Raw genomic sequence first — 19180 nt, forward strand, 5'->3', positions numbered from 1 at the left:
TTGTGCCTGCTCACCCTTTGGGTCTGCCTCGCCTGTAAGAGCTGTAGCACTCAGCGGAAAGGTCTGCAGCTTCATTTCTGAAGCCAGAAAGACCCTAACCCACTGGAAGGAACGAACAATTCCAGATGCACCGCCTGTAAGAGCTGTAACACTCACCACAAAGGTCTGCAGCGTCACTCCTGAAGCCAGTGAGACTACGAACCCACCAGAAGAAAGAAACTCCAGACACATCTGGACATCTGAAGGAACAAACTCTGGACACACTGTCTTTAAGAACTGTAACACTCACCATGAGGGTCTGCGGCTTCATTCTTGAGGTCAGCGAGATCAAGAACTCACCAATTCCGGGCACAGCACAACTTTGGCTAACTGCAACCTCTGAATCCCAGGTTCAAGTGATCCTCCTGCCTCAGCCAACTGAGTAGCTGGGATTATAAGCATGCGCCACCACTCTCAGATAATTTTTGTATTTTTAGTAGAGGTGGGGTTTTGTCATGTGGCCCAAGCTGGTTTCAAATTCCTGACCTCAAATGATCTGCCCGCCTCTGTCTCCCAAATTATTTGGATTACTGACGTGAGCCCCTGCACCTGGCTCACATAGAATATTTTAAAGCAGAGTTACGAGACATAGAAGATAGGCAAACTCTTATATGTATCTAATAGAAGTGCCAAAGGTTATAGAACAGAAAAGCAATATTTGATGAGATAATAGCCAGAATTTTTCAGAATTATGGAGATACATCAGAGCTCAAATTCAGGAAATTCAATCAATCTTAGGAAGAATAAATAGAAACAAAACATACCTAGATATGTCATGGTGAAGCTGCAGAATCCGAAAGATAATGATATTTGAAAGCAGTTAGAGAGAAAAGGGAGATTACTTTTAAAGAACAGCAGTTAGACTGACAACTGATGTCTCAACAGCCATAGTGCAACGCATGGAATAATATCATCATTGTGGTGAAAGAAAATCTGCAAACATAAAATCTTTCAAGAATGAGAGCGAAATAAAGAAAATCTCTCAGTCAAACAAAAACCGAGAGAGTTTACCACCAATAGAGTTTTACTAAGGCAATTTTTGAAAGTAGGTGCAAGATAGTTCCAGAAAGGTTTGGGATGAAGAAAAAAATGTGTAAAACAGCAGTAAGAATGTCAAATATATTGAGCTAAAGAGAGATTGAAGTAAAATATTGGACAATTTAAGCATATAGTTTTGGAGGGCCTAATTGGTGTTATTTATTTAGAGCTTGCATTATTTGGAAGAATAGTAATAAAAACAGTTAACGTTAGATTTTTTAAAGCTAGACTATCAAAATAGCTAGGGAAACCACTAAAAGAAAAATGCATAATTTCTAAACTTCTAGAGGAAAGTAATGCAGTGAGAATAGTTGGAAGAGAGACCAAAACGCATTGTTTGAGAGTGTGTGTATATATACACATACACACATACATATGTATACATACATATATATAACACACACATATATATGGAAATATTACAAAAGTAAGACACAGTGAACACAAAATTGAGAAAGTCTGTGGAGGCAGAACACAAACTGTGGCACTCTACATGGTCTCCCTTAGTCTGGGGTCAGCGAAGTTGGCCACAGGATACACTCAAGGGTGCCTCTAAATGCCAAGAGTGGAGTGCACAGAGGGAACCCGAGAACGAGTTCTCAGCAGCACCTTTGGTAGCCGAAGGGTCTATGGTGAAGATGGAGAAAAACATAGATTAAGATCCCACATTCCCTTCCTGATTTCTCTGGCACGATTTCAGCTTGGGAGAATTGTACGATCCCGTGAAGGAGAGGATGGGGTCCCAGATGTGATGAGGGGGATTTTCCCCTGGCCAATGAGGTGACAGCTCAGGTCACAACATCTGACTTACGTGAATTAAGGAATCAGATATTTCATTGTCTGAGAACAAAACAAAACAAAACACCTCACTCACTAAATGTGGTGATGATCTTTGGTGAAATTTCAGGTGACTTTTAGTTTCTTTATATTTTCATTTATAATGTTAACATAAAATACCCCAGATATGTATAACACTAAACTCATCTGATTGTAAGATGTAACAAGGGGACTTTTCTGTGTCTTGAAAAGACCAGTGTTTGTAATTCCCTAGAAGTTGCCCTGAAAACATTATTTTGGTTGTAGTTTTTAATGTTCTAATTGAATTTCCTACGGCGGCTGTGCTTTAGAAACTGTAAAGCCCATATCTGCTCTCATTGTCATCATCTTCTCCCATGTGGAAGTTAGTATTTTGGCAATCATTCTGCCCTCAAGAGATCATTTTATCAAAACAGAAATCTGTAACTCATGCTGTTGCGTAAGACTAAGTCACCTTCTAACAGAGGATTTCCACATTGTCGGACTTCTATAATTATTAATATGTGTAAATAATATATTTAAAGGCAGAAAATCAGATCAGAGAAATGGCTGTGGTAGAGACTGTTGTTTTGCCCAATGGTTTCCCCTCCTTTGGGCACACAGCTAGATTAGCATTCTCAGCCTTCCCTATCATGAGGTGATGACTAAGTTCTCTTCAATGGAATGTGAGCACAAGTGCTGTCTGCTACTCCTAGGCCTGGCCATCAAAAACTCCCACATCCCCTCCTCCAAACTCTTTTTTCCTTCAGGCTGGCTACCCCTCACCTGACTCACCTCCCCAGCGACGGCAACCACAAAGCCACATGCTGAAATGGCAAAGTTACCATCAGCCTGGGGCTCTGAATGACTGTGTGGAGCATGCTACTCCCACCCCCGCTGCCACCTCAAACCTCTCTAGACCACGTGAGCTCAGGAGATTAGCTGCTGTCAGGCTTTGAGTCTTTGGGTCTGCTTGTTTTCACTATCTTGCCTACCCTAAAGAAAACAGTGGGACATTCTCGAGAGTGGCTCGTAATGGCTTGAGAATGAAATTTTTTTCTCTAATGACTTTATTTGTAACAGTGCTCTTCAGAGGATTCCTCAAACACTGTGTGGTGTTTCACCCATGAATGTCAGATTTACTTCATTAGTTAATTTGACCTCCTGGGTACAAAACTGTTCATCTTTTCACTCAGTGTGAAACAGAGGCACACTCTGTGGGGTACATCTCAGATGCCAAAAGTTACACAGAGCAGTGTTTTCCACTACATCTATTTGGTTTGTTACAATTACGGGTGGGAATGTGATGTGGAAGCTGAAACTGCAGTTTTCAAAGTGGAAAAATAGCAGAAGCCTCCTATTTAGAGAAAACCAAAGGTTTAAAGTGATGTTTATAACTAAAACTCAATACTCCAGTAGTCCTCCCTGATCCTCAGTTTCCTTTCCACTGTTCAGTTACCTGCAGTACAGCACAATAAGATATTTTCAGAGAGAAAGACCACATTCACATAATTTTATTACAGTTTACTGTTATAATCATTCTATTTTCTTAGTTATTGCTGTTACTCTTTTACTGTACCTAATTTATAAACTAGACTTTATCATAGATGGGTATGTATAGGAAAGACATTTTTTATATAGGGCTTGGTACCATCCTTGGTCTCAGGCATCCACTGGAGGTCTTGGAATGTATGCCTGCGGATAAGGGGAGGCTCCTGTAACGTGTGCTGTTCTGGAAGAGGCTGCAGACATTTCAGGAGAGTTGTCTCCTCCAGAATGAGCCTGCTGTTTTGACTGTTCTTCATTAGCCTATCTCAGATGGCACTCAAATGTAGCGGAGTCATTTACACATATCCCACAAATCTGACTCTAGAAGCCTTGAGAAATTATATGAATATTGACTAAAGATTTCTGCAAGGAGTGCTGTGAGACTTTATACCCGGGACACACAGAAAAATGTTTTAAAGTTCCACTTCACCCGTCCATCTCTACCAGTTCCCTACAGTGGTTGCTCAAACATCTCTCCCATGGCCGTCTCTTTGCTTTCCTCCACTTTCCTCTCCCTCTTCTTTTGCTAGCTCCTCTGTTCTTTTCAAGGCAAATCCTGCTACAGTTCCTTCAGATACTCCACGCCTTGTTCAATACACTGAGATAGAAGGAAAGGTCCAGGGAAAGGAACAGAGGTTGGAAAAAGGTTGTGAATTCCTAAGTATGAGTCTTTTTGTTTCTGTCATAATGATATTGAAGTTTTATGAGATTGTATTAATCATAAGATTCTTTTCTATGCTCTTTCCACTTTTCAAGGAAAAGCTGTTAGTTCCCCCAACAGCACTGTAGCTCTTCACTGAATGAACTGGGAAAGTGTGCGGAAGGGCAAGGCCCAGAAATTGGGGGTGCGGCTTTGATCTCTACAGATATCAGTTGTAATTCTTGGTTACCATTTTTTTGGGAGCAGATGCTTCAGTCCACTGACAAACACTTGAGAAATGACTGAAGAGCCTTTAGGGATGCAAAGATTTACTATTAAATGTTCTGTTTGTTTCCATTTTTACCCAGGATTCTAATGCTATGGAATTCATAAAAGAGCAGTTCTGGAAGGCTTGCTTGTCCTTTAGATAATGCTGGAGGACAAGTACTTCTTCAGGTTGTTCGCTTGGAGCTTTCCCTGAAGCAACCAAACTGGAGCACCCACCCTGTGCCCTGCAGTCACTGTAGCTGTCCCTCAGCCTTGCTTCACAAAGAGGAATGATGGTGATTACCTGGCACTGCCATTTTGTCGTGTCATTGGACGGGGAGGCCTGTGTTAGGAGCTGCCAGGAGCCATTGTGAGCAGGCGAGTTTGAGATATCTGACCACAATGAGGGCCCTAAGTTCTCCAAGAGGGTGGCTGAGACTCCTAGTCCTGGATGATCTGCTTCCTGTCTCTTACTGGGGATGAGAACCCTGAACTAGAACTGAGAATTCTAGGGACACGCATTTCCTTTGGCCTGAACCCTCTGATGGCCAACACCCACCTGGCACCTCACTCCTGGGGCCTCTGCCTCACACTTCTGTGTAGGGGTCTCTGACAGCTTCACGTTACCTACCATCATTTCCTCTGTGACCTTTACAGTTGTCAAATGAGCTTATGGTCTTTTTTTTTTTTTTTCTTCCTCTAGTCCTTTGCCCCTGGAGTGAAATAAAGCTGCACATTAATCAACTTGGGTCTAGACACTTCGCTTTGAGAGTCTTTTGTAGTTCTTTGCTGTCTAATATAACACACATTTAGAAGCATGGCCACCCTGCCCTTTCGGAATCCATTGTATTCTGAAAGCCGGCATGACATAAGCTTGTTTAGATGAAAGGGCCAAGCCTGTTTTGGTAGCTTCTGTTTGTCTTGCTTGACTTTGGTGAGATCATATTAAAGTTTCATGCTTTCTGGGTGTGTAAAATTGATGTAGCATAAATTAGTTGGCTGATCTATGCATTTTTCCTCTATTGTTTGAAAATTACTGTCTCCGGGAAGCTCCCTAGTGGATACAACCTTGCCTGCATGGATCTTAGACAAAACACCACTGTTCATAGTTGTCATAAAAGTATGTATCTATGAAGGAAAAAAGGGATCTCTGAAAAATCAGACAAAATGGCTATTTTTACATATTCTTTTTTTTCTTCCCATCATTTCTAAAGAATGTACGTCCCATGGTGATGTGGATGATCTAATGGCATTTTGTACCAGCAATGTTAAAAATTGGTGTGACAGACTTCATCTCAAACTGTATGGTAACATTCTAAAATCACACATGAAAGCATATATTGAAATGTATACTTGAAAAAAATATACTTGTATCATGTAGGAAGGTGATGTGCTTGCCTTAAATACCAAGATAATTTAGTGTAGAGAAATCTTTGGAATAATTAATATAACAGATGTTCACCTTGTAATACCTTAAAAATAGAAATCTTAATGCATTTAAAATTAATTAAAGGTTGAAGCCTTCTAACTTAATTATATATATTTTTATGAAGATGAAACAAAATTTAAGGAAGTTTGATACCATAAGTAATTATTAGTTGTTTTCATTTTGTAGTTGGCTTGGTAAAATTTATACAGCCCTTTCTCCCAAAAATAAATTCTAATGACTTTTTTAAAAAGTATGAACTTTTATGCTATAGAAGATGCAATATGCTTAGCTTACCCTCAATCTCAGACCTATTTTGTGCCCCAAATGAAAATTTCATGCTGTTTCCCTCTTACAAACTGTTATACATGTTGTTCCTTCTACCTGGAACTCTTCCACTCCTTCCCACCTCTGTCTAGTCCTGCACATCCTCTTAACTTCAACTTAAGTCGCTACACAGGAGGGCTTCCCTGATCCCCCTTTCAGCTCTGTTAGCCTTCCATTATATTCTCCCCCTAAACCTATACTTCTTATACCAAACACAGTTATCCTATGTTTGTCTTTTCTGTTAGATTATGCACCCCTCTAGGGCAGGGACCATATAGTTAATTCTTGAACAATACGGGTTTGAACTATGTGGGTCCACTTACACACACAGATTTTCTTCTGCCTCTGCTGCCCCTGAGACAGCAAGGCCAACCCCTCTTCTTCCTCCTTCTTAGCCTACTCTAGGTGAAGACAATGAAGATGAAGACCTTTATGATGATCCACTTCCATTTAATGAATAGTAAATTTAGTTTCTCTTCCTTATGATTTTCTTTTCTTTTCTTTTTTTCTTTTTTTTGAGACAGAGTCTCGCTCTGTCACACAGGCTGGAGTACAGTGGCGCGATCTTGGTTCACTGCAACCTCCGCCTTCCGGGTTCATGCCGTTCTCCTGCCTCAGCCTCCCGAGTAGCTGGGACTACAGGTGCCCACCACCACGCCTCGCTAATTTTTTGTATTTTTAGTAGAGATGGGGTTTCACCACGTTGGCCAGGATGGTCTCAATCTCTTGACCTCGTGATCCACTCACCTCGGCCTCCCAAAGTGCTGGGATTACAGGCGTGAGCCATTTGCCCGGCCTCCTTATGATTTTCTTAATACAGTTTTCTTTTCTCAGCTTTCGTTAAGAACACAGTATGTAGGCAGGGCGGAGTGGCTCACCTCTGTAACCCCAGCACTTTGGGAGGCTGAGGTGGGTGGATCACTTGAGGTCAGGAGTTCGAGACCAGTCTGACTAACATGGTGAAACCTTGTCTCTACTAAAAATACAAAAATTAGCTGGGCATGGTTGTGCATGCCTGTAATCCCAGCTACTTGGGAGGCTGAGGTAGGAGAATTGTTTGAACCCAGGAGGCGGAGGTTTCAGTGAGCTGAGATTGAGCTGTTGCACTCCAGCCTGGGCCACAAGAGTGAAACTCTGTCTCAAAAAAAAAAAAAAAAAAAAAACCAAAAAAAACCCAAAAACACCCCCAGTATATAATACATATAACACACAAAATACTGTTAATTGATTATTAATGTTTCCAGCAAGCATTCCAGTCAATAGTAGGCTATTAGTAGTTAAGTTTTTAGGGAGTCAAAAATTATCTGTGGATTTTTGACAGCATAGGGGGTCAGTGGCCCTAACCCCTGCATTGTTCAAAGGTCAGCTGTATTTGCTTGTTGCACTTTACATTCCCGGTATTTAGCACAGTCCCTGGCATTACTGAATGAATGGGTCTATGTTAGGGATAGACATCTGAACAGCTTATGACAGACTCTTGCTTCTAATTGCTATTGTGTATACATACATGTGATTTAATAAAAGGATGAGTTTTTAAAGAATAAACCAAGAAAATTCCCTAATGAATCCCTTGGTCTTCTTTGATTCAACAAATAGTTGATTAGTTTTTTTTTTTTTTTTTTTTTTTTTTTACAGATGAAGTAAATTTTATTGAGCTTTATGTCAGGTGTCATACAGGACCATGAATACTCTTGTTCTTAGTAAGCAAATCAGATAATGGGTACATACGGTACTAGATCAGTGTGCAAAGGATGTCAGGAACTTTTAACTTTTAACTTTGTTTCCATATAATTATGACAAAAATATAATATAAGGATTAAACTGTGGAAACAAATAGGATGAACAGATAGAAGACTTACACGGGAATGCTTTAGCAATAGCAGGAGCATATTTGCTTTTTAAGTTGTCTTTAAAGACTCAATTATTTGTTTGTCAGTATTGCTGGTTATGGACTAGAAAAGGCATTATCTATAGGAGGACCACACCAACTTTAGTTCATCTACAATAAATCTCTTACCTTCAGTATGAATGGAATATAAATTGCCTGTTATCCAATGTTCAGTATGAATGGAACAAAAATTGCCTCTTATCCAAATGATGAAAGTCAGAAATTTCTCAAAATATGATATTCCAAAACACACAGCTTACTACTGATCCAAGGTGTGAGAAATGCTGTCATGAGTGGACTTGTCTCCTTAGAACTTCACACATTTGGAATTTTAAAAACCCCACTTGAAAGTACTCTATTTTTTAGATACTATTAAAAGGCCTATCTTAAACAAAGTGATTGTTTTGGCAAAAAACCAGGCTTGTGAAAGTTTCTATTTATGTATTGTGCTTCTATTTCTCCCTAAATTCAGAAAAAAAAAGGAAGAAAAGGAAAAAGGAAGCAAAAAATGATGAGCATTGGTACTTTGCAGAGAGGCTAACGGTTTGGGAAGCACTCACGTCCTGTACAAACCAGACTCGCAGAAATCTCCAAGTCTTCCAAACGCAAAGGGTCTGACCAGCTGTTCGTCTGTGCAGAAGCAGCACTCCTGGGGGAGCAGTGCACGGGAGGGCGCCACTCTCAGAGGACCCAGAATTCCTGTCAGCTGATGGTAGTTTGAACAACTCTGGCAGCAAACATTCACGTTTAAACTTACCTTAAGTTTATATATGTGATTATCTCACAACACTACACTAAAAGATAAACAGAGATGACAGAAACTCAAATGAGAAATTTCTCCGTTGTCGTCTTTGGTACATAGGTTTTCTGAAGATTCCTAGCACTCTGGAACAATGAAGCTGAAGGGAGAGTTGTCCACAAGGGCAGCCGCACAACTGCGTGCAAGGCATGGCAGAGGCAGCGTGTTCAGTGCTAACTGCCAGTGTTGTTCCATGGGGCAGTTCAGAGAAGGGCAGGGAAACAGTGATGTTCTAAGATCACAGAGTCTAGAGTTTGGGAACGCTGACATTTTTACCCTGTTCGCTTCGTACTAGCTGTGTGACCATGGGTTAGTTACTTAACTTCTTTACACATGAGTTTCCTCATTGTTAAAATGCAGCCCCAATAGCAATTTCTTCCCATAAGGTTGTAATATACATAAAGTAAGATAATATGCATAACATGTTTAGAACAGTGCCTGGCGTGTGAGTGCACAAGCTGCATCAGTGAGTGGTTGGATTCCTCACTGCATTTCCGCATGCTGGGAGTGAGCTGCTTTACCGCTCAGACTGAGCAGTGTGGCAGCCCAGGTCCTTGGCAGGTGCTCCTTCCCACTAGGCTTTTTGCCTGTACAGACCACTCCTTTCGAGGGCAGTGCTGATTTATTTTACAGGACCTGGTGCAGGCACATGAATAAACCAAGACAGTTATTATGTCCCTCAAGGAGATAAGCAAACGGAATATGTGATGGCATGAGGAAGGTGATAAGCCCCAAGGCTAGGGTGCCCACTTATGATTCCATAAAATCACAGAACACTGATTCCAAGCAAGATAAAGTCCTTCAGAGCTCATATATGCCAGCCTCCTCCCTGAGTAATAGATTCCTTTATTATCTCCCAACCAAACCGAGACTAGCCTCTGCTTGCTGAGGTAGCTTGTTGAGAGGCTGTGTGATGAAGGAGGGAGTGGGAAGAGCCAGGAGACAGGCGCTCCAGCTGGGGCAGGTCACTCCCCCCTCAGGAGAAGACCAAGGGGTTCCAACGAGATGACATCCAATGTTCCTTCTAAGAACTTGCTCAAATTCTAAGACTCAATGACTTTATAACTGGAGAGCAGCCTCTGTCATCATTGGGCAGCTCTACAGTTAAAATGCTTTCGCATACACACTATACTCTATTTTTATCTGTTGGCTTTAGCTCTGTCCTCTGGAGACACAGAAAGTCAGTTCATTATCTTCTCCATGTGAGTTCCTGAAGGATTTGCCGGCAGCTCTCCTGTCTTCTTTGAGTCCTGCCTCCCTCTGAACTTGTGATGTGTATAGCATCCAGCCCTCACTGCCGAGGACTCCTGCTTCATGTCCCCTTCAGCAAACTCCTCTTAACTCATGCTTCTTATTCTGCCCTTCTCTTCACTCTCCATATGTGTGCATGGTCTCTGTCCTCACCCGCACCCTCCAGTCAGTGCACCTGTCAGCCAGTTGGTGAGTGTGACTTCTGAAGGCAGTTGCTGTTTAGCATTATGCAGCTTATAGCAAAGGAACCACATGTCCACATCAAACCCAAGGTCCAACTCACTCTAGTAGAGCTGACAACACTGTACAGTTCAGGTAAGGCCTCTTGTCTCGTTTCTGAGGTTTAGGAAAGGCCAAAATGCCCATGCAATCCTCCTAGGTGTGTGGGATATAATTCTAGGACTGAATCGATGGTTGTTATTCTGCAAGATACCTGAAGATGAAAGGTGGCTGCATTGTTCCTCAGGAATGAACCTTGGTCCCCTTCATTATCTGCTGTCCTATCAGAGGACACACTCAATGGCTTTTTCTCAAAATGAGAGGCACGTGGTAGCTGTGGAGGATGAAAACTGTTGTCTGTTAGCTTGGATATCTATTTCTTGCTGCCTTTTTCTAACTCTCCACTTCTCCACTCAGAGCAAGCTTTTTGAAAGACCCATCTTGTCTCAACTCCACAAAGAATGGAGGAACTTTTGTCTGTGCTTTGGCCTCATCATTAAGGGGAAGTAACTTCCTTTGAAGCCCAGGGTGGTGGTAACAAGGATATCCGGACCGAAAGAACGCCAAGAGGTAGGTGCGATTCAGGGCTCAGTTAAATAAGTGAGCATAGGTTGCCTTGGTTTGTTGCTTCCCAATTCTCCATTAGTAGACTTTTAACCCTTATAGGTCAGATGTAAGTTAAAATGCAAATATTCCCTTGGAAGGGTAACATTTTGCTGTTACCATCCACCTAAAGAACAGAAAGGAGGCTCAGTTAACAGAGAAAGAGAAGCCATAAGAGTAGCAAAGGTGTAGCTTCTCAGGAAGACGGGAGCTGATCAAAATCTAACTTTGCCTTCCTTGTGCTGTATCTGGGCCAGGCCTAGAGAACGGTCACCCTGAGTGACTCTCTGTGAACAGGGCATTTGGTCTCTGCAGGCTTGCCATCCCCGTGTGCTTCTAACATCCTCATGCTTAATAGTGTCCTTGAAGTGTGCCTGTTCTTCTTATATAAGTGTGCTTTCTTTGGCTAATCAGACAGAAGTTGTTAAGCATCTCTAGAGAGTATGAGAAAAGCTATTACAATATCAAAAAAAACCTCCTTTTCCAGGTGGATTCACAAGGAAGTGCCTGAGAGGCAGCTTTCCCCATTGACTGCCAGCATAAAGGAACTAATCCCTGAGAAGCTGGGTGGCGAATTGGTGGACTTGGTGAATAGACAATGTTTCCTCTAAGATCCCAGGCCCCAGAAGTTATTAAGGGATGAGGCTGGACACTTCTTGATGAGGTACCTTAATCTCGAAGAGACCTTCAGTATTCATTTCATAATGGGAGATACAACATTTAATCTAAGGGAGGCAGTAAATATTTTGCAGAAAATGTATGGCATGATTTCCAGAACATTTTAACCAACGTCCTTATAAAGATTTAAAAAAAAAAAAAAAAAAAGATTTGTTTTCTTCCGGTCAGCAATTCTTTATTTTGGGGAGAGGCTGTGGAAGGAGGAGAGGGTAACGGATACAAGCTATAACTCAGGAAGGTGACACAAGGAAGGTCAGGCTGGACAGAATGATGTGTGAGATCATGTTAGAAATATCACCAGATTCCTTGGGGAGTTGTAAAGGTGCCTTAATTCTTGTCCTTGCCAAACATCCTATAACAGTACTACAAGATTTTATTTATGATCACAGTCAAATTGGACTCTTATGCCTGGGTAGGCCACAGGTGTGGAATGTCAGTCATGGCTCTTACACTCATCAGAATGGCTCTCGTTAGGTCATTAAGGAAAGGAAAGGTTTCAAGATGAGGCCCTCCAGAGAAAATGTCATTTTCTTCAGGCTGGAGAGATACCTGTTTGCTTTTATTAGGCACCTAGTTGGTTTTGCATAGAAAGAGCCATGTGTTTGTGCCTGAAATAAGGGAAGGAAAGAAATATCCCATTTTAAAATCAAAATTGATTTTGATTTCATCCCTGATGAATTGGGTACTTTAGTTATGAAGTCTAAGCTTTTGTTGCCTAATTTTGTAGTCTTTTAATAGAGAATACTTCACACAGATTAAGCCTTGAAAGGAAATAATTACCAAATATGTAAATAGACATTTCTATATACTAATATCTGCACCTAACTATATTTGCCTTTATGGCTATTAAGTGTATTAAATTAGATACACATTAAATATTTATAGTCAATCTTCTATTTTTTTGATGCATAGATGAATATTCTCCACCAGAACCAGTCATGTCTGTGAGAAAGCAGATACTTTAGGTAGAACTCCACTGGAATATACATATCTGAAGACTAAGTCCCACTCTCAAGAAACCAGAACATTTGTTTTAATCTGTTTAATCTAATTATTTTATTATAGCCTCCTATAATAGGCCTTATGTTTGACCTTCAATCACACAAACTCAGATTATACATAAAATATTAAGATTAGATAGATTCTGATTGGACATTCATCTTTAAAATAAATGCTAGTAACCCTGAGTTAGAAAATAAGGAGAAAAAATAAATTTTTGCTAATGAGGTTATAGTCCAAATATAACATGAGATAAAAATGTCAAGATAAAAATAGAAAATCTTAATCTTTAAATACTGTTAAAAAGTAGCTAAGTAACACAACAGAAACTTACTAAAATACTTTAAAAAGCTGTTGTAAATGAAAATGAGTAATTTGTCCTGAAGAGATAATCCAGATATTTGGTTTCCAATTCTGTCATTAGAATGCCTTTTCAACAATTAGATTTCAAATAAGAAATCTATAATAATGTAGATCCATAGGAACACGGTGAATGTTGATAATATCAATTGCAAGAAGGCAATATCTGGAGCTTTTAAAACACTTTTTGTCCAATGGTGGGGTTTCAAAATGGATAGAAGAATAACATCTATCATTTTAGAGGTTTTCTGAAAGAAACCAAGGTTCCTTTTAAATTCTTCCTTCTTGGAGATGCCTAAAGGGAGCCTATTGTTGAAGTAAAATACGACACTCAAATATAACTAGCCGAATAGGAGACAAAGAGGCCTCTATAGTTGAATCCTAATTAGAGGACATTTTGTTCTACTTCAAGCCCTATCCCCCATTCTAGCTTTAACCTTCTTCTTAGATCCAATTTAAAAGGCAAAGGTCTGCTTAGGAATAATGAACTTTCATGGATCAAGGTTCCATTATTTTCATTTTATGGAAGATCTGGATTCAGTTCTGAAATACTATCCGGTCTCTGTGGGTCTTTGGGAACTCCACGTGTTTTGCTAAACAGCAGCTCTTCGGCAAAACGATTGAACAATAGGGCCCTAGGACATATTTTAAGAACACTCATGCCTGGTTACCATTTAAGAATTCACCAGACAAAAATGATTACCAGGTCACTGCCAGCTATAATTCTTACATTTCAACATTTTAAATAATTTATATGAAAGGCAAAGAAAGTACATGTCACTTTTTTGGTTTTCAATCAAACTAGCAGTTTACATATTCGGACCTATTACTTTCCAAAAGTCACACAGTCCCTACAAGTTTGCCACACAGCTTATCACCAAAAATATTTCCAGTCTACATGTGTTTACATATCAAAGAAAGCTTAATTAATCAGAGGAAATCTAGCACAAATGTATGTTATAGCCTAAATAATTTAGTTTCTAGCTAAATGCAGATCTATTTCAGATTATCATATTTTAAAATAAAAATGAATCACCCAGGAAATGATCACTTATGGGTAAACTAGTAGTTTAATGTCATTAATAGTTCTTGTTTTTGAATAAATAGTATGTTAACAATTAAAAGACTTTTGGAGCAACTTGTTGTAAATTGTGTTTTTTAGATTTACCAGAAAATTTTGATATGAATTATTGAAATACCCACTTCCACATATAAAAACTAGGTGTCTTTGATATATTTTGTTTAAATATGCAAATAGGTTAATAATAAAAGAGATACAAGCTCATGTAATGAGATTACTTCCATTATTTTTAAGTTACTTTAAATATTTGTTGGGGAAAACTTGTTAGCAGTGGGTCATTGATCTAGGACAACACAATGACCACCCAGTTGTCTGTGTTCTAGCCAAATTCTCTATACTAACATGAGAAAGGGCACAATCATCTTTCTGGGATCAGGGGTTTATTACTCTGTTCTCATGCTGTTAATAAAGATATAACCAAAACTGGGTAATTTATAAAGGAAAGAGGTTTAATGGACTCACAGTTCCACATGGCCTCACAATCATGGCAGAAGAGCAAGGGATGTCTTACATGGCGACAGGCAAGAGAGAGCTTGTGCAGGGGAACTCCCCTTTATAAACCATCAGATCTCATGAGACTTATTCACTATCACGAGAACAGCATGGGAAAGACCTCCCACCAGGTCCCTCCCATGACACATGGGAATTATGGGAGCTACAATTCAAGATGAGATTTGGGTGGGGACACAGCCAAACCATATCATGGGGTTTGTCACTGGCCTGGATGGAACATCCTTGTCAAGACACACACACACACACACACACACACACACACACACACACACACACACAACTTAGAGAAAGAGAGACAGTCAAAATAAAGAGCGAGAAGAAGGAGAGCACAAGGTTTATTATGAGGGATTGGACCAGGTGATTTTGGAAGCTGAGATGTCCCACCATCTGCCACCTGCCAGCTGAAGGTGTAATGCCAGTCCAGGCGCAAAGGCCTGAGAAGCAGAAAAGCCCGTGATGTAAATCCTAGTCTGAGTTCAAAGGTCCAAGAACCAGGAAGGCCGATGAGCAAGGGCAGGAGATGATATCCCAACTCAAGTAGAGTGTGCAAAGTTGCCCTTCCTCTACTTTCTGTTCTATTCTGGCCCTCAGGAGACTGGATGATGCCCACCTACAGTGGTAGGGCTATCTTCTTTATTCAGTCTATGGATGCAAATGCACATCTCTTCCAGAAACACCCTTACAGGTACACCCAGAAATAAAGCCGTACTGCTTGTTTGGAGCATCCTTTGGCCCAGTCAAGTTGACACATAAAATTAATCATTGGCCGGGCACGGTGGCTCATGTCTGTAATCCCAGCACTTTGGGAGGCTGAGGCGGGCAGAACACAAGGTTAGGAGATTGAGACCATTCTGGCTAACAAGGTGAAACCCCATCTCTACTAAAAATACAAAAAAATTAGCTGGATGTGGCGGCAGGCGCCTGTAGTCCCAGATGCTCGGGAGGCTGAGGGAGGAGAATGGTGTGAACCCAGGAGGTGGAGCTTGCAGTGAGCAGAGATGGCACCACTGCACTCCAGCCTGGGCGACAGACTCCATCTCAAAAAAAAAAAAAAAAAAAAAATCATACTGGCTCATTCAAATGAAGAAACTGCTTATTCAAAAAAATAAACTTGTACCTTAATGCCTGCCCTCAAATTTAATGTCATTGCTATGGTTTGGCTAAGGAAATATTATGCATTTAAAAACCCTAATCATACCTCTAGCCCATTGCTGAAGGAGCATCTACCAAGTAAAGTAACTCCAAATGATCTGTTCCTTGAGTTGGTACTCACCTTTATCAGTGGTTTAGAGGTTTCCTTTCCATAGCTATGGTCCCTTTTGGAGCCAGCTGCTGTCATCAAGGGAGAGGGAGTGTTGGCTGCTCACCTGTGGGTGGCCAGCTGCTTCTGATACTCTGCTAGCCTTGGGCTCCTGGCCCTCTTGCTTGAAAGTTGTCCTCAGCCCCTGCAGACAGATGCTCTGGAGCTTGACTGCTCCTTTACTGGACTTTCCTGCCTTCCTCTGCCCCGGGAGTCTCTGTCATCTTTACTTTCCTTTACTTGCCAAGCTTCTTCTTCCCTGTGGCTGCTCCCTGGTCCTAAGTTTCCAGAATGTTTACCTGCTTCCTGGTGTGTCCAAACTATCCAGTTGAATTTAAGTTTTCTTTCTGAAAAACCCAAGTCTGCAAAATCACATTAAGAACTGATAGAGTTCTTTCATTTAAATTCTTTCCTAAACAAAACAATCCTGCCTTGCTGTTAGGGGTGCTGTCAGCTTAAATGTGTAAATGTCCTTCACCTTTCTTGATTTTTAAGGTTTGTTTTCAGAAAAACAGGAATTGCAACTGGAGGGCAAAATGCAGACTTTAGCAATACATACAGCTTCACGTTTACTCCTACACGGGCTATAGAGAATACTCTATTCTCCAATGTCTATAAACAGGGCCTGGTTCATAGTTCTAATTAATTAACTTTATTAACTTGGAGCTGAAAGGAGGTGGCAACTTAAGGAAATAAAAAGCAATAGACCTTGCCTGACTAGTTCCATATAACTGCTTTTTAACTGAAGGTAAAAGAACAGTCACTTACTTATTACATGTAATAAAGCAAAATAGATGCTTAGACAGACTGCATAGCACAGGCTATTCCCAGCTTATCCACAGAATATGTTTTCAAAAAAAGAGACAAAAGAAAGCATTTTTTTTCATTTAGTGCAAGTAGCAAGTTTATTTTCTTTGATATAGAATTAACAGAGCAATGATGCCCAAATGAGGTAATATTACATTTGCATAGGAAAACTTTCCTTGACACACTTATTTAGATCTTTGTTAAAGTTATTGATTGTCAGATCAGAGAAATTGCAATTCCAAGTTTATTCATAAAATAAAAAAATGTTGTTACTTTGGAAATTTCAAAATGGCAATTTTATCTCAGAGTCATAATTACAAGGGGAAAATACTCTCTTAGCTAAGACCAAGAGTTTCGGCAGCACTGCAATACTGTTTATATCCACGTTACACAAAAGCACATGCATTTGGCAAAGAGAGTGCATATGTTCTTATTGCATCTTTTTTTGTTATGTGCTGTATTGCTTTATGGTCCCCTAGAGGGTCTACTTAACACAAATTCAACAATGATGATAATGAGGTCACCAGTCATTTCCTTACATATATAGCCCTAATGTATTCAATTACATGTTTTTGATGTTGTGCTGGTAGTATATAGATCCCAATTAGGGAGAAACCTGGGCCTATATAAACAATATATGTGGAATATACATGGATATGTAAAGACTTGAGGTTGATGACCTGACATCCGTTAATGGATTAAAAATAGTAAAGTAAAAATTCCAGTGGCTTAGAAAGATGGTATTTTCTTAAGGACACACTGCTGAACACATGGCCACCTACCTGCTCTCTAAAGCAATATGTATAATTTAACCACCAAATATAGAACAGAGGAATACCAGGAGACAAAAAAAAAAAAAAAGCATTAAAGCCCATTACAATCTTGAATAAACCAAAACCTCCAGTACACAGAAAAAGCATTGCAATCATATATTTAGCTTTATTTTTCTAATATATGTCATAATTTAAAACTATATAAAGTCACTTACATAAAAGCAATTTTTTCAAGTGTTATAGTTTAGAGCATGGCTTTATATTTGGCTTAATCATTTTTTTTAAACCAGTTTAACTTATAAAGCTCGTAATCTTGCCAGCAGGGCTTCAACTTCGGGAACTGATTCATTTTTAGAAAAAGAGCCAAGAAGTTCTGTTTCCTTTTTTCTGTTGCTTTCTACATTACAGGCTTCCTTCTTCTCAACTGCCTTGATCCTCCCGGTAGACGTATGAGTGTCTAGATTATAATTAAGCTCCTTGGCGACTGGAGTCCTTGTTGAGTTGCAATTGATATTGTAGTGTGAACGTGACCCTTCTGTCAACTGCACTTTCTGATTTTCTACAGTAAGGAAAAAAGAAACATAAAACTTATCACCATGAAAACCAAGGACTGTGCACATTATAAAACACATTTAAAGTAATTATTCTCAATAAATAAGTAGTCTTCTTACATAGACTGAACAAAGAAACATTTAACAGAGTAAGACAGGTTTAAAGTAATCACACAGGGTTTTAAGAATAAACTAAAATATAACAGCCAACCATTTCATTAGCACTAATGCCCATTTCCTTCTTCCTTTATGCTTGACATGCCTGTCACGTGGTTATTATCAGGGCCTGGTCCCATATTCTTTCAGGTCTCTGTTCAAACACTACCTAAAAAGAGAGGCCTTCTCTAGCCACCCATCCAAAATAGCATTTGCCCTTTGCAATGCTCTATCCTTCCCTGTCATGTTTTCCTTCACAGGACTGATGATGGCTGGACACATCATATATTTGCTCACTTGTCCATTGTCTGTCTTACTAGAATGTGTGCTCCAAGACAGTAGGGACATTATTTTAACTACTGCTGTAACTTTAGGGCCTAAAATGGCCCTGGTGCAAACTAGGTCCTCAATAAATATTTGTTGGATAAATAATTTCCACACTCTGTGACACAAGATAAACATTAGCTTGAACAATAATGAGATTAATTTCCTTTTTGAAAGAAATCAAGAAGAAAAGTTTCTATTAAGAATTTAAGGGTCAGGTGTGGTGGCTCACGCCTGTAATCCCAGCATTTTGGGAGGCCGAGATGGGTGGATCACAAGGTCAGGAAATCGAGACCATCCTGGCTAACACGGTGAAACCCCATCTCTAACTAAAAATACAAAAAAAATTATCCAGGCATGGTGGCAGGCACTTATAGTCCCAGCTACTCAGGAGGCTGATACAGGATACTGGCATGAACCCAGGAGGTGGAGCTCGCAGTGAGCCAAGATCGCGCCACTGCACTCCAGCTTGGGCCACAGAGTGAGACTCCGTCTAAAAAAAAAAAAAGAATTTAAAAAGTCAATTATTTTCCTTTAAAGAAATAATGAACTTGGCTAGGCGCAGTGGCTCACACCTGTAATCCCATCACTTTGGGAGGCCAAGGCAGGTGGATCACCTTTAGATCAGGAGTTCAAGACCAGCCTGACCAACATGGAGAAACCCCATCTCTACTAAAAATACAAAATTAGCTGGACGTGGTGGCGCATGCCTGTAATACCAGCTACTCGAGAGGCTGAGGCAGGAGAATCACTTGAACCTGGGAGGTGGAGGTTGTGGTGAGCCAAGATCGTGTCATT

General features: G+C 40.2%; 1 protein-coding gene across 2 annotated transcripts in view; it reads right to left on the reverse strand.

Annotated features, from left to right (window-relative positions):
- Positions 1-16647: 16647 nt before the first annotated feature.
- The window catches only part of DIAPH3 (diaphanous related formin 3), a 506525-nt gene continuing 503992 nt past the window's right edge, over positions 16648-19180 (reverse strand). For both annotated transcript variants that reach the window (XM_073014378.1, XM_073014377.1), the window contains one exon: positions 16648-17910. In XM_073014378.1, the coding sequence (XP_072870479.1) occupies positions 17648-17910 (263 nt within the window). In that variant the 3' untranslated portion in view covers positions 16648-17647. The remainder of the gene's footprint in view (positions 17911-19180) is intronic.

This window comes from Chlorocebus sabaeus, chromosome 3 (assembly GCF_047675955.1).
Source record: "Chlorocebus sabaeus isolate Y175 chromosome 3, mChlSab1.0.hap1, whole genome shotgun sequence".
Taxonomy (NCBI): Eukaryota; Metazoa; Chordata; class Mammalia; order Primates; family Cercopithecidae; genus Chlorocebus; species Chlorocebus sabaeus.